The sequence below is a fragment of the Cricetulus griseus genome, chromosome 7 (assembly GCF_003668045.3).
Source record: "Cricetulus griseus strain 17A/GY chromosome 7, alternate assembly CriGri-PICRH-1.0, whole genome shotgun sequence".
NCBI classification, from domain to species: domain Eukaryota; kingdom Metazoa; phylum Chordata; class Mammalia; order Rodentia; family Cricetidae; genus Cricetulus; species Cricetulus griseus.
In genome coordinates, this window is record NC_048600.1 from 87968816 (window position 1) to 87983887 (window position 15072).

Here is a 15072-nt window from a genome sequence, read left to right on the forward strand (position 1 = left end):
TCAGATCCCCTGGAGCTGGAGTCATGGGCAGCTGTGAGGCACCCTCCACCCCTCACCCTCCCCACACAGGGGTGCTAGGAACTGGACTAGGGTTCTCGGGAAGAGAAGGAAATACTTTTACTACTGAGCCATCTCTCCAGCCTCAACACTTAGATTTTTATTACCATGACTTCAATTGAACAAACACATGCTCAGGACTGCCTACAGTTAAGTGATGCCTTACATTATTGCCACAAATGGAAAACTAAGTTCCACTAATAGTACCTAGGAGGGACTCCTGAAAACAAAATGATCTCCCCTCTAGGCAGATCCTCTCTCCCAGTTAAAGAGCCTGAGCCATCCCACTCTCACTAGGTTACAAAAGGAAATCAAGGAGAGGCCAGCAGGTCGGTGATGGCAAATCGGGAGACAGAGGAAGATGGATCTCTGAGAGTTCAAGGCCAGCCTCATCCACAGAGTGTTCCAAGATAACCAAGACTACACAAAGAAACCCTGTCTCTAAAAACAAACAAACAAACAAACAAACAGGGAAAGTGTTAAGGCCGGACTATCACCATGCTGAAGCTTTCCCTTTAAAGGATCATGCAGACTGGTAGAGAACTGTGAAGAACTTCCTTACCAAGTGACTCAATGTTATTTCATACTCAACCACCTTAATCATTTCCCTGGCATCCCATCCTGTGCTGTGGGAAACAGCTCATTAATCCACATTTTGAAGAAATGGGAACAAGAAGGACCAGACACGACCTAGACCATATTTCTAAAACCCTCCTCTTTGCTGCATAGCACCCCAGAGACAGTCACCACCCATGTGTCTGTGACTGTAATCCCCTTGGAGATCTATGGGAAGGTTCGGCACTACCCACCCCAAAACTCCTCCAGCAGCACCCCTGCAAGTCAGGGAGTAGGTTCCAATATCCTCAATTGCTAGGACCCTGGCAGAAAAGGTAGGTTATATCCATAACCAACAAGAGCAGGTCTCTGGGTTTAGTGGGCATCAAGTCTGCATCTGGAGGCTGGATGGAGCCCAGGCAGCTGCTTCAGACTCTTCTCCCTGCATCCTCCCCCCACCCCATCCTGATACACACACACACACACACACACACACACACACACACACACACACACACACACACACAGCTCCATACGTCCCCCCCTTCCCAACACAGATGTCCAGGGTGTCCCTGAAATAGCCTGAGAAAACAAACGCCCGGGAGCAAACAGGAGAGCGTGCAGTGTTAAGAAAAAGTCAAAGAGGGGAATACCCAAAAACAGATACGGTGGGGAAGCGGGGGCAGAGCCATCTCCAAACTTGGTCCTTGCCTGCCGGCACCCAAGCCACCCAAGCGCAGAGCACGCGGAGCCAGGAAGGCAGCTCGAGGGTTCAGCCAAGTTGCAAAGAAGCTTGGGTTGAGCCAGTAGGTCTACGCTCTCCCCAATGCAGGCTTTCGGATGGGTACCTCGATCTGCAAAGTCAAGGTCTGGGAGCCCTCCGACTCCTCTAGGGTCCCATCTGAGCCAGCCAGGCTTTTTCCCCCCATCTAAAAGAAAGCCAAAAGGAAAAGCCCACCCGAAAGAAAACTGGAATTCACGACGAGCGCGGAGGACAGGGGTGATGCCAGCTTTACCTTTTCTCTTTATTCTGCTTTCGAGATTTGTGCAGGAGTCCGATGAGCACCACCGCGGCTCGAATCCCCGCCTTTCGGCAATGCATCCTCCCGGCCGGCTGGGACATGGCGAGGCCGCCGGCGGTGCCCGGCCGCGCCCTCGCCCGCCGCGCGTCCCCGCCGCCGCCCCGGCTCCGCGCGCTCCGCGCTGCCCGCGCCCCGGCCTTTGCCGCCTGCCTCGCATGGGCCCCGCCCCACCTAGGTGCGCCCGAGGGTCAGGTGACTGGGCGCTCACTTCCCAACGACCTTCAGAGTCTCCCTGGGGCCCGCGGGGCGGCCGGTGTCCGCTCCCCCAGCGCGGGCATTTCCGAGGCTCGCTCCGGGCGCGGCTGGCCAGCGGCTCCCGGGCTCCCGCTCCGACGCACCACCCGCCCCAGCCCCGCCCCGGCTCCGCCTCCCGCGCCAGGGCTGCTGACTCCCCGGCTGGCCCAGAGTCTGGGTAAAACAAGCGACCCGACCCGCGCGCGCGAAGCAACCCTAGGGAACTCATGCCGCCGGACTCGGGAAAGCAGGAGACCTGACCCCGGGGAGCGCAGGCGACACAACTCTAATGAGCTCAGGCGACTTAAACGGGAGAGTAGAGTCGGATCGCAGACTAAGGATGGCGACTCGATCGCGCCCGGTGCTGCGGGGCTCGACGCCCGAGTTCGCACTCTGCCCTGAGCGCGCCAGCCCCGGCCTTTTCTCGCCTGTGCCCCGCGCGGGGATCCCGGTCGCTGTCTCCCGCGCCCCATCGGCCCTCTAGGGCTCTCTTCCCAAGCTGACACGCTCTCAGGCCGGCCCGCCTGGATACTTCTCCGATGCTGTCACTGGCTTTACAACAGGGGAGAAAAAACACACGGAGAAGAAACTGCGCGTTTCACCACCCTGTCATTGTCCCAGATAAACCGCATTTGCGTGCGGCCACCGCCTGGGCCTCTGGCCCCAAGATCCCACTCTTGATGGTCACCGTGGGTACTCCCGAGACCAGTCGAGAATGAGGAGGGAAGGGTTTGAGGAGAGCGATCAGGAAAGATGCAACCGCTCCTTACACCACCTGGAGTCAGCTAAAGGGTTGCCATGAGCGATGCTGGAAGTACCGATCTCGGGATTTAACAACACAGGGTTGGTGATCAACTTCACCCGGGCTTTCCTCCTCCTAGAATACCAGGTTAGTCAGCGAGCCTCGGGTCCTGAGCCCGCACCTACCCTGTCGGACCCTCAAGTCTCCAGAACACCGTGTGAGAGCTCCATCCTGATTTGAACACAAAACGTCTCATCTCTTAGCTCAGGAAGGGGCGGTGCCCTGAGCCCTAACAGCCTCGAGCCTCACTCAAGAGTCCCCTCCTTGATCACTTCCATTTGCTGCGGGGCCTCCCAGCCCCCCTTAGCCCTTGAAGCGTAACTAACTACCTTGCCTCCTTGGGGAAAAGGAATTGGGCATTGGAGTGGGGGTCGGTGAAGGGAATTAAAACAAGCCAATTAGCCCATCTTTGGAAACAGCCCTGTTGGGGCCAAAAGGTCCCTTAGCAATTTGCCTTGTTTTTTACACAGTCTGGTGTTCAAGCAAACAGAAAATACAGCGGGGAAGAGGACTGTATCCGAGAGCGCGCGGGGCGAGGGCGGGGGCAGTGGGGGGGGCTGCAAATGAACTCTAGGGCCCCGGGCTTCTGTCTGGACTCCCCAGTGAGATCAGCTCCTTGCTGCCACTAGAGCTGCGGCAGAGAGAAGGAGACCGAAGGTGGTTCCAAAATGCACCTGGTCTATTTATGAAGCATCCATTAGCAATGGCCTTGGGCCCTCCTGAATGGTGGGGGATCACAGACACAGCCAAGGATGTCTATTTATAACCGGACTGGAGTGACCCCCCAGGCCCCACCCATGGGGTAAACAGCTAGGCAGCTGCAAGGATTTCACTGGGGGTGACTTCAGAATCTGCCTGGGGTGGGGGGAGAATGGGAAGTGAGTGTTCGCAAATGGGGAAACAAAAATAGCCCCAGCGGGGGGGCGGGTGCAGGGTCTCTAGATCCCCTAGTATCACTTAGCACCTCCAGGTTCAGGACGTGGCAGGAAGGGTGGCCCAACGTAGGGTGTATTTTATCTATGCACAGGGAACAGCATAATCTGAAGAGAAAGTCTATCTGCAGCTGGTGAGCTGTGTAAGCACCTCCCACCCATCCCCCACTGCCTGAGAGTTCAGGTCAAGTGCACAGCAGGTACAAAGGCATTAGAAGAAGGTGCAAAATCCCTCCATCAAGTAGGTTTCATTGTCCATTGTGGTTTTGGGATTCCAGGCCCTCTCAGCTCCTTCAAAGCCCCAATGTGGAAAAAATTAAAAAAATAAAAAATCTCTCCAGTACACCAGCAACTTTCAGACCACAGTCGCTGGAACACTGAGTCGATGTTTCCTATGAATGGTGGAGCCCTTGTTTCCACCCTGTCACCAATAGGATTCCTCCACAAATGCCTGCTTCATCACCCATAGCCAATCACACCCATGTAACCCACCCAGGAAACACAGAAAGGCAAGGAGAGCAATGCCACACGGGACCTCATGTCCATTTCTGCTGGGCTCGCTGCACCATCAGTATCTGTTAAAACAGGATTAATCCAGGTCCGTGCAAGAGTCAAGTGAGAGACAGAAATGGAAGACTATCCTTGGGCCATTGTTATCCGAACAGGTCATTGCTAACTGCAAAGAGAAAACACACACCTCACTGCAAATCATACAACATCTGGCAAGTACATACAGTGTGGCCCAGACAGTGGGTCCCAGTATTAGGCATTCCCGTGACACCTTCACAATTAGTTACTTAGACGTTTGTTTTCATTACATCAACTTGCTCCTTTAATGATGTTAAACATTGCTATAAATATTATTGATAGAAACAAATGGATTTATTAAATTCTACCTCCATACTGACCATGCAAGTTCAGAAAAACAGGTAAGTGTGAAGTGTCAGCCAGACATTTGCACCAAACCAAGACATGGTCCTTGAAGAAATCAGTTTGAAAAAGAAGTGAATGGGGGACATTTTTCACATTGGTAACTGGAAGGTGTTCCCAGGTCACTTTTGAGTAGACCAAGAAAAGTGCACATAATCAGGCCACGGGGAATGAAGACATTGAAGACAGGAGTGGTGACACAAGGGTCTCCTTCAGGGCCCTATCCCATCCCATACCTTACACCCAGTAGTATCCTCTCTCCCATCCCTAGAGCCCACATTCCTCAAAACCAAAGCGCCAGGCAGCTGGCAGCCTGGGTTTCTGCCCCAGTGCAGGGGAAACCCAAAGGCTTGTGGAGCCTGGGAGGGGGGTGCAAGCAAGTTAATCATGAGCAAAGGACAGACAGCTGCACTGCCACTCAAAAGGCCAGCGAGTTCAGACACAGAGACACGCATGCCTAGTCCTGAAGCAAAGGGCTTTCTGTGGCTGGGAACTGTCTGCGGAAGCATGTGACAGCCACTGTGCAATCAGCACCCCTGGTCTTGGAGAGTCACCCCCTCCCACCTGGAGCTGTCATCGCTCAAAAGCAGAGCAACTAAGAATAAAAGATTCAGGCACCAGGAGCTTTTGGATGCAGGGTGGGCTAGATGTCTCTAGATGTCATGCCCCTTCCCTCTCTGCAGGAATAGTTTCCAGCTGTCACCAAACCTTTAAGGAAAAGCATATATATATATATATATATATATATATATATATATATATATATATATATCAGACAGCATAATACAGAACACCACACTCTCCTACTTTGGAGGACATGTGTATACACACATACACTGAAGAAATCACTCCTCAGCCCCCCTCTGGCACCTCACACTTTGACAGGGACCTCACACCTGTGCACCATGAACAGGAATGACTTCCTTCTTGGCAGGTACATCAGCGCCCCCTCCTGGACTGCCGCTCAGTTAGCTACACTATCAGATGAGGAAAAGAAAGCGTGAGGGAGACAGGAAGGCAGACGGAGGGTGGGAAGAGGGAAAGACTGAGAAGGTCATTCGAGGTGGGAGAGCAGTTTCCATTTTGAAACGGGAGAGAGGAAGAGCCTTTGCCAATACACCAACTCTCCTCTCAACAGCTAGCAGCTCCTCCCAAAGTTGGCAGGCAGCCCCTAAAAGGGCCCATACCCACAGTGACAGCTACAGGAAACCATCCACAGGCAAGACTTAGGAACAAGCCTTAGGAACCGCCGCCCAGCCTCAAGCTCCCAGAGCCACACACCCCTGAAGCAGCCATCCTGTGGGCAAACCATCCAACCAAGCAGAGGCCCCGCCCCAAGCCAGCTCAGATTTTGGAACTGGGTCTAGGAGAGCCTGTGGTATTTCTGAACTCCAAGGAAAGGAAACCACACAGAGGAAACCCACAGAGCCCGCTCCAGCTGGGCACCCAGCCCTCCACATCCCTTGTGTGCCCAGAATCTAGGGAAAGCACTCAAGGTGTGATTTTAATCAGAACTTTTCAGATATCTATCCAGGAGGTTACCAAAAGAGTGTTCAGAAGGAAGAGAAGAATGCTTAAAATACTGTCTGAGTTTCTGAAGATATTTCAAGTTCATAATCCTTCTCCCTCTCTCCCTGTCTCCCTGTCTCCCTCTCTCCCTCCCTCCCCACCTCCCTTGCAGATTTTTGGATTTTTGCTAAGCTGCGTGACTGATTTTTTCCCACACTGGAAGCATTTGAATGAGATTCTTTTTCGTTGTTGTTGTTGCTGCTGCTTGTTTGTTTGTTTTCCAAGACAGAGTTTCCTCTCTGCAGCCTTGACTGTCCTGGATCTCACTCTATAGACCAGGCTGGCCTTGAACTCAGGGATCTATCTGCCTCTGCCTCCCAAGTGTTGGGATCAACACCATCACCACCCGGCCTTTGAAGGCGATTCTTTGGAGTACCCAGTTTCTGATGAACATCAATCAGTGCTTTTTAGCATACCGGCTCCCCAGGGATCATTCCAGAAAAAGAGGAGCTTGTGTGGCAAACTGGTCTACAGTACCACCCTTCCTCCCAGGGTCCTCTGACCCCCATCTTGCTGATCACAAAACTCTCAACCGCTGCTACCTGCTAAGCCACTTGCAACCATAGAAGTCTCCAGGGCTGAGCGGCAAGTCTCTGGGAGGCTGTCTCTCCATAATATTAGTAACATTGCTTAGCAACAACACCCTTCGAAGCAAGAACCAGCAGACTCTCCAAAAACCTTTCTGCCTGGCTCCACAAAGAACAGAGTGGATTCTAAGACATGTATTATTTATATACTATTTCACGTGCCCAGTCACCGTCTGGGAGATGAGGAACTATACTTATGTGACTTTGCATTTGTTTGTTCGCTTGCTATTGCTGTAATGACCTTGGCTAGACATTTCTTTTAAATGTCTATGGTATTGTCCTTTTCAAAGGCATGTAACCTTGTCGTGGTGACTCAAAACCATTCTTATCAATATCAGCTACTCTAGTGAAGTAAGTGCAGTTATGGGCTGACAGCCATTGAGGTGAGTAGCCATTTGTGCCTGCACTTAGTGGCCCCAAGCAACTTTGGTATGAAGATACTACAGCACAAGAATCAACAGACACCACACATGACAGATCTGAACTGGAGTTAGAATCCCATCTCCAGTTTTTACCAGCTAAGAACTAAGTCTGTGCCTGTGTCTCTTCAGCCCCATAAATAAAGATTGTAACAGTGTCATCCTAAGTCCACCACACAGATTCAATGACCATTGGATGAGTCTCAGAAAGACACATATAAAAACATATAAAGCAGCCAGGCAGTGGTGGTGACACCTTTACTCCCAACACTCAGGAGGCAGGGGCAGGTGGATTACTGTGATTTTAAAGCCGGCCTGGTCAGAAAGTGAGTTCCATGCAGCCAAGGCTGTTGCACAAGGAAACCCTGTCTCAAAAAGCCCAAAATCATAAAATAAAGAAAGAAAATATATAAATTTTATTCCAAATAGTCAAGTCTGAAAATGGCAAACTTGTCAATCAACAAATTTTGATCCACCCAGTAAAATGTCACTCAGCAACACAAAGGAACAAAACCCCAATGGGTATAATTGCATGGGTTCAAAAACCAACAAGATACAAAGATGTACACCCTCCATGGTTCCATCTATAAGAAATTTTAAAACAATCCAAGGTGCAAAATAACATTAAAACTGTAACCACCTCTGACTGTGGAAGGTGCTTGTGGCTGTTAGTTGGCTGAGGTTGTTAAATTTTCTTGTTTGAGGATTGCTGTTGTTTTTTAATAGCTCTGCTTGTTTGGGATTGTGATATAATTTCATCATTTCTCCCTTTCCTTTCTCCAAATGCTCCCATGTACCACCCTCCTTTTGCTCTCTTTCAGATCCACGGCTTCTTTTACTTTAATTGTTGTTTGAGTGTGTGTGTGTGTGTGTGTGTGTGTGTGTGTGTGTGTGTGTGTCCCTTCACCTGCTCAGTTCATATAATGTTACTTGTGCATGCATGTTTTCAGGGCTGACCAGGTGATATTGGACAACCAATAGGTGTGTTCTTCCCTGGGAAGACAGTCTCTTCAGCCTTTAGCGTTCCTTAGTGTAAGACTGAGGCCTGAGAGCTTTCACCCTTCCATGTCAGCATGTCTACTGACATCAGCTTTGCTCAAGTCACATTTAGGCAGCCATGTTGGTGAGACTTAATGGGTGTGACTTCTGCATTTTGTAGGAGACAAAAGCTTCCTGTTCCTCTGACTCTTCCAATCTTCCCATTCCCTGGTCCCTGAGCCTTAGGTGTGGGCATTGTGTTATGATGTATCCGTTGGGACCAGACTCCACACCACACTCTGATTGGCTGTGGTTTCAGACCAAACTATTCCGTATCAGGAAAGGGCAAAGTGTCAGTGTGACCAAAACATAGAATTGCAATTTTCTCATGTTAGTGAGTGTAAGTGTTCCTTCAAAAAGAGCCAAAGTGGATAATGATAAACATAGAGGTGTAGCATGGATCCAGGGATAAATGAAATGTAAAGGCCAAAATGGTGGTGAGGAAATGGTTCAGTGAGAAAGGTGCCTGCCACACAAGGATGAGGACCTGAGTTTGGATCCCCAGCACCCTCGTAAAAAAGCAGGACATAGCAGTGTGACCCCAGAACTCAGGGAACAGAGGTGGGACCCCTGGAAGCTTGCTGGTTGGAAGTCTAACTCAATCAATGAGCTCCGAGTTAATTATTGAGACCCTGTTTCAAAAACTAACTTAGAAAGTAATTGAAGAAGACAGCAGACATTGACCTCTGGCCTCCACCTGCATTTACATGCCATGTTTGCACATGCCACACAAACTACCCATAACTCCAGTTGAAGGGATCTGACGCCGTGTCTGCTCTCTATGGCTAGTGCATGTATGTGGTGCCCCTAGACAAGCAGGCAAGACATTCACATAAAATAAAAATAAATAAACCTAAAAAAAAATAGCCCAGTGGTGGTAATGGCACACACCTTTTATCCCAGCACTAGGGAGGCAGAGCCAGGAGAATCTCTCAGTTCGAGGCCAGCCTGGTCTACAAAGCAAGTTTCAGGACAGCCAGGGCTACACAGAGAAAATCTGTCTTGGAAAAAAAAATTCACATCCACACAGGTCAGACAGCAAATCCACAGGCTAGTACTACATTGACCCAGTTCCTGATAGATTCTAGTTTGTTTCCCAGTGATCTGAACTATTCTTTCTCCAAATGATCCCTAAGAAACTGGGGACTGGGTACTCCTTTGTGCGAGGAAGCTGTCCCTATTCATGAGTGGAATCAAAGCCCTTCTGCTAAATCACAAGCTTCCTCCTCAAAAGACTCTGGACTCAAACTCATCAATGTGTTGATAGATCCTTCGCACCTGGCATTGTCCTTTTAGCCTAAAAGACAACAGGCAGCTCATCTTTGGTGCTGACACAGGCTCCTTCTCGGACCTTTGCCTGCTCTGGCTGAATGGAGACCCACTGAGCAACTGCACCTCTGCCATGAGTAAGTTTTCTTCCAAGCTTACTTTCCCAGGCCCTTCGAAGTTCCTCCAGCTGTCTAACCTGCATCACCCCTCCTGTAATCAAAGGTCTCCTTGCTAGCAATTCTTTTCTCTCTCCTTAGGGTAAACTGAGCCTCCCATGTTATAAAGAACCCTCAGAATCTGCACTTGCTGGTTGCTTTCCTTTGACTTTGAGCCCCCAGTGTAGCACCCCCCATGCTCTTTGCTTCCATCCATTCTCTGCTCTACCCACCCCACACTCACCATCACCAGACAGGTTCAAGGCCTACACACACACAAAAAGCAAAGTACCCCACAAGCAGATCTGGGGGGAGGGGCGGGGTGTTATTTCAAGAGTGTCTTCTGGGAAACGTGAAACCTCTGCTGACAGAGGAATGGGTCCTGAGGTTTCCCTTTTGTAAAAAGAAAGGAGTGGGGGGATTAATTCATCAATTTACAGCCATCCACATTGGTAAGTTGCAAAAACAGGCAGAGACCTTCTTTCTGATGCCCCTTTCTGCTTGGGGGGCAGTCTTCCCAAGCAAAAAGGAAAAGGGGTGGAAGGTCCTGACACCTGGCCTAGCCTACAGGTGTCTGTTACCTTGCCTACCCAGCAAGATCACTGTGCCTGCTGAGCACACACATACAAGCCACCAGCAACTGTTCCCACATTGCTCTGCTGAGCTCTGCACAGGCCATTTTGTCCCTTTTTGTGTCTCTTACTGCATATGTGACCACACTGATTAGAACTTGTTAAGTTTTACTTCCTATTATATCTGTTCCTATTTGCTTGATAGAAGCCCTACAGAAAGACAGCGGCAGGCAGGCCAGCAGGCAGACAGACAGACAGACACCGAGAGAGAAACATTTAAATCTTCCCTCCAGAGCTAGGATTATAAGCACTTGAGAGTCCTTTGAAAACAGAGGCAGACAGATCTTTGTGGGTTATAGGCCAGCCTGATCTAGATAGTGAGACTCTTGTTTCAAACAAACAAGCAACAAAAACCATTTTCCTCCAGCCACATGGGGTCACAAAGGATGGGTCAGGTCACAAAAGTAACAAAAGGTCCCAGGTTTGCTGAAACTCTCCTTTCGAACACATGAAATCTGTTTCAAGGTTGAGGGAAGCTGGGCTGGTGACAATATTCTGCACACACTACGCATCCTACATTTTGTCAGTAGAAGATTCTGAAGACAGTGCTCGGCCGAGGCCAGCTGTGACCTTCATGTGACCCCACATGCATTATGAGAATGGAGTTCCTCAATGCTGAGGAAGCAAAACCTTTGCTTTTCATAAAGAATCAGGACCTGAAACAGCCTGAGCTTCACGCTGAACCCCCAAGGCAGGGCACACAGCTGAAGGGTACAGCCAATCAGCACCAGTGGTGGGACAAAAGGAAACAGCCAACCAATGAGCTGGATGCCTGGGAGCTGGGTGCCTGGAGGGTTGTTGTTTTGTTTGTTTGTTTGGTTGGTTGGTTTCTTTCTTTCTTCCATTCTCGTTTTTTGTTGTTTGTTTGTTTTGTTTTGTTTTGAGAAAGAGAGAGGGTTTCACTCAGACCAAGCTAGCCTCAGCTCACTACACAGCTGAATCTGGCCTTGAACTCCCATCCTCCTTCCTCCATATTCCAAAGAGCAGGGATCACAGGCACCTGCCATTACTCCCTTTTGTGTTGTTTATCATTGAGACTGGGTTTTGCTATGGAGCCCTAACTGGCTTGGAATATACACTCCTCCTGCTCCTGTTTCCCCAGGTGTTGAAATTTCAGGTACAAGATCAGAAACAGCATGTTTCTTCTGGACTCTACAGAGTAGAACCATATTTAAAAAAATAATAATAATTTGGGGCAGAATAGAAGGCTAAGGATACGTCTCGGTGTTAAGAGTGCTTGCCTAGCGAGTTGGCAGTCCTGAGGGAAATGGGGGGAAACTCATTTGTTTCACAGTCACAAGTGGCAGGCCAAACCCTGCTTCTTAGCCAGGCAGGTGATAAGTGGCTGGCCTACATGGGTCTCTTCCCCTTATCATAAGAAATGAGAAGTCACTGATATATAGCCCAGGGTTATGGGGTAAACCAGACAACACTTGTGGGAGGGTCCCACACAGGGCATTCACTGACTTCCTGACCTTCCACTATAGAGAAATGGCAGACTTGGACGTGACACAGACTACATCACCTGGGAAGAGGGAACCTCAAGTGAGAAAATGTCTGTGTCAGGTTAGCCTGTAGACAAGTCTATGGGGCATATTCTTGTTTAATGGTTAATGTGGGAGGGCCCAGCCACTGTGGTTGGTGTCACCTCTGGGAAGGTGGCCCCGAGTTGTACAGGAAAGCAGGCTGAGCAAACGATGAGGAGCAAGCCAGAGAGCAGCACTCCTCTGCGATTCTGCTTCAGTTCTTGCCCTGAGTTCCTGCTCTGGTGTCCAGCCATGATGGATTGGAACCTGCAAGATGAAAAAAACTCTTTCTTCTCCAATCTGCTTTTTTTTTTAAGATTTCTTTTTTGTATGTGTATTAGCACCATTTGCATTTCTGGTGCCTTGCAAAAGTCAAAAGAGGGCTTCAATTCTCCCTGGAACTGGAGTAGATGGCTGTGAGCCACTGTTTAGAGCCTGGAAACCAAACCTGGGTCCTCTGCAAGAGCGACAAGAGCTCTAAACTACTAAGCGATCTTTCCAAGCATCATACACACACACACACACACACACACACACACACACACACAGAGTCACTCTTGGTCATTGTGTTTTTCATAGCTACAGAGCTGAAAACTAATACAGACCTAAAGAGACATGCGACACTGACCAACCTCAACATCCTGTTCTAGAAGTTGCCCACATGCTGTGTAATCAAGATATGGAGACAGGGGTGGAGAAAGTTGTGGCCCTGGGAAATCAACACACTGGTCCCTGGGGTGGTGACAATCTTCTGGGTTTAAGAGTTACAGAAAAAGTAAGTGCACTAAAATAGTAAATATAAGGAAAATTAAGCCATGTGATTATGCTCTGGCTAACTAACCATTGTTGCCTGCCCAAGGCCTGCCTAAGTCTCAGACAGCTTCTTATTGAAAAGAGAGAGAAAGGAACCAGAGATATGGCCCAGTCAGTGAAGCTTGAGGCATGCAAGCATAAGGACCTGAGTTTGATCCCCAGCACCTACAGGGTGGTGAGCACATCTAATTCCAGTGCTGGAGAGGCAGGGACAAGATCTCTGGAACCTGCTAGTCAGGCAACTTAATTCAGTCAGTACTCTCCAGATCCCAGTGAGAGACCTCGTCTCAAAACACAAACAGAAAAAAAAAAAAAAAAACCATTGTAGAGCCTGGTGGTGCAGAAGCAGGTAGATCTCTGTGATTTCAAAGCCAGTCTAGTCTCCAGAGCAAGCCCAGACCAGCCAGAGCTGTATTATGAGACCCTCTCTAAAATGAAAACAACAGATGGACAGTGCTTGAGAAAGAAAGACACCTCTGGCCTACACAAGTATATGTAATGCACATATAATCACACATATGAAGGGGACAGAGAGACATTAAAATAGGTTTCATGGTACCGGCCTAAACCCCAGACACTCACAAGGCTGAGGCAATGGGATTATAAGTTCAAGACCTGCTTGAGCCACGAAGTGAGTTCAAGACCAACTTGGGCAATTTAGTGAAGACCTGTCTCTAGATTTCATTTTTAAAAATTAAGTCAAAAGGAAGGAGGGACGAGGGAAATTAGCCAGTGTTGTTTGGAGAGGTGTTAAAGATAGATCAGTACACCACTGGGCCCTGCTCCTCAAGGTCAAAGCAGGAATAAATAACTTCTCCAGGCCATTGGTGTCAGACGTTGCTGCATCCTGGTGTCAGCTCTTTAATTTGCACGTTGCTGTATCAGCTCAGATGGCCTCTTTTTTCTCTTCCTCACCCAGAGCTCAGAACACAGACAAAGGGCTCAGACAGTCCCTGTGGGACAGGGTGCTACCCCATCCCATAGTCACTCATGCAGAGATCACCTGACATATCTCAGGGGTCCCCAGGCCAGCACAGGTCTCCATCCCAACTGCCCGGCTCAACTCCAAGAGCAGGTCCTGCCTAGTCTAAAGCAGGAGAGTCTCCCTAAAACCAACAAGGTCATTCTCATGCAGGACTACACAGAGCTGCAAAGCAAAGCCGAGACCCAAACCCAAACGCTACTGGACAACGCTGACACCCACAAAATCCAAGTGAAAGGGTATGGGGACTCCAGGAGGCCAGGAACTAACTAACCCAGTCACATGGTTACAATGTCTATCATCAGTGGGAGCTGATCTATCTGCCTGCTCAGGTCAATGGGGGGTGGGGACACCCCGACATCACCATCATTGTTTGTGGTTGAGGTGGAGCTATACCTCTCAGCCTGCCCATCCTGAGCTTTGTGGTGGGAACACAGTCAAGCCTGACCAATTTATACATTGTTTTCCAAGCCCATAAGCCTGACTGTCAAAATAGAGCGAACACCTACCTAATAATACGACCTGTAAGGAAGGCTATACAGCCCAGTGGGTAGAGCACCTGCCTAGCATGCTTGAAGCCCTGGCTTGGATCTCAAGCATCTCATACACTAGGTATGGGGGCCACACATGTAATCCCAGCACTAGAGACGTGGAGGCAGGAAGATCAAAAGTTCCAGGTCATCTTTGGCTGCATATCAAGTTTGAGGTCAGCCTGGGATACATGAGACCGACCATTGCTCAAATAAATAAGGAGGAAGTTCTGATGATTTTATGGCCCCAAAATGGTTGGAGTCATTCCCGAGTCATTCTTTAATGTTTCCATTTCAAGGGTAAAGCACTGTCATGGATTTCATTTTTCCTCTGGAATGCTTTTCCTAAGTCAGTGTGAGTTAGGTCTGTCAGGCCTCTACCCAAGGGGCAACACATTAAAACAAAATAAAGGGGTGTGGGAAAAGACCATAACAGTGAGAAAGTGCGCCCCCCAGTGGTGCTGTGGGTAAATATGCCCAGGAAGAGCACCCAGAACAGTTTCCCCAATCCCAAGCACAGTCAGATGCACAAAACCACCCCCAAACGAAGGCCCAGGGACAGATCACAGAGTGGTGTCAGTGCACCCCGAGGGAAGGCAGCAATGGCACAACTCTGTCTCTTGGAATAAAACAACAGTAGAACCCCTGGCCACCTCAGTGGTGCACGCCTGCAATCCCAGCACTGAGAAGGCTGAATCAGGAGGACCTGAGTTCAAGGCTGGCCTGGGCTACACAGCAAACTCTTGTCTCAAAAAACCGAACAAGCCAGGCAGTGGTGGCACACACCTTTAATCCCAGCCATCACTCAGGAGGCAGAGGCAGGTGGATCTCTGTGAGTTTGCAGCCAGGCTGGTCTACAGAGTGAGTTCCAGAATATCTGGAGCTACACAGAGAAACCATGTCTCAAAAAAAAAAAAAAAAATCAGGCTAGGAGACGGCTCAGTCGGTATGTACTTGCAC

The 15072-nt window shown here is 49.4% G+C and overlaps 1 protein-coding gene across 5 annotated transcripts in view; it reads right to left on the minus strand.

Moving 5' to 3' along the window:
- Rap1gap2 (RAP1 GTPase activating protein 2) overlaps positions 1-15072 on the minus strand; it is a 182639-nt gene that overhangs the window by 136956 nt on the left and 30611 nt on the right. For 4 of the 5 annotated variants that reach the window (XR_003487282.2, XM_027426789.2, XM_035447790.1 and 1 more), the window contains exon 1: positions 1629-2010. The exons of the other annotated variant lie outside the window; for it this stretch is intronic. Coding sequence is in view for 3 of the 4 variants with exons in the window: in XM_027426789.2 (XP_027282590.1) it covers positions 1629-1735 (107 nt within the window). In the remaining variant the exon portion in view is untranslated. Of the gene's footprint in view, positions 1-1628; positions 2011-15072 lie in introns of those variants that run through there. 5 annotated transcript variants of the gene reach the window in all.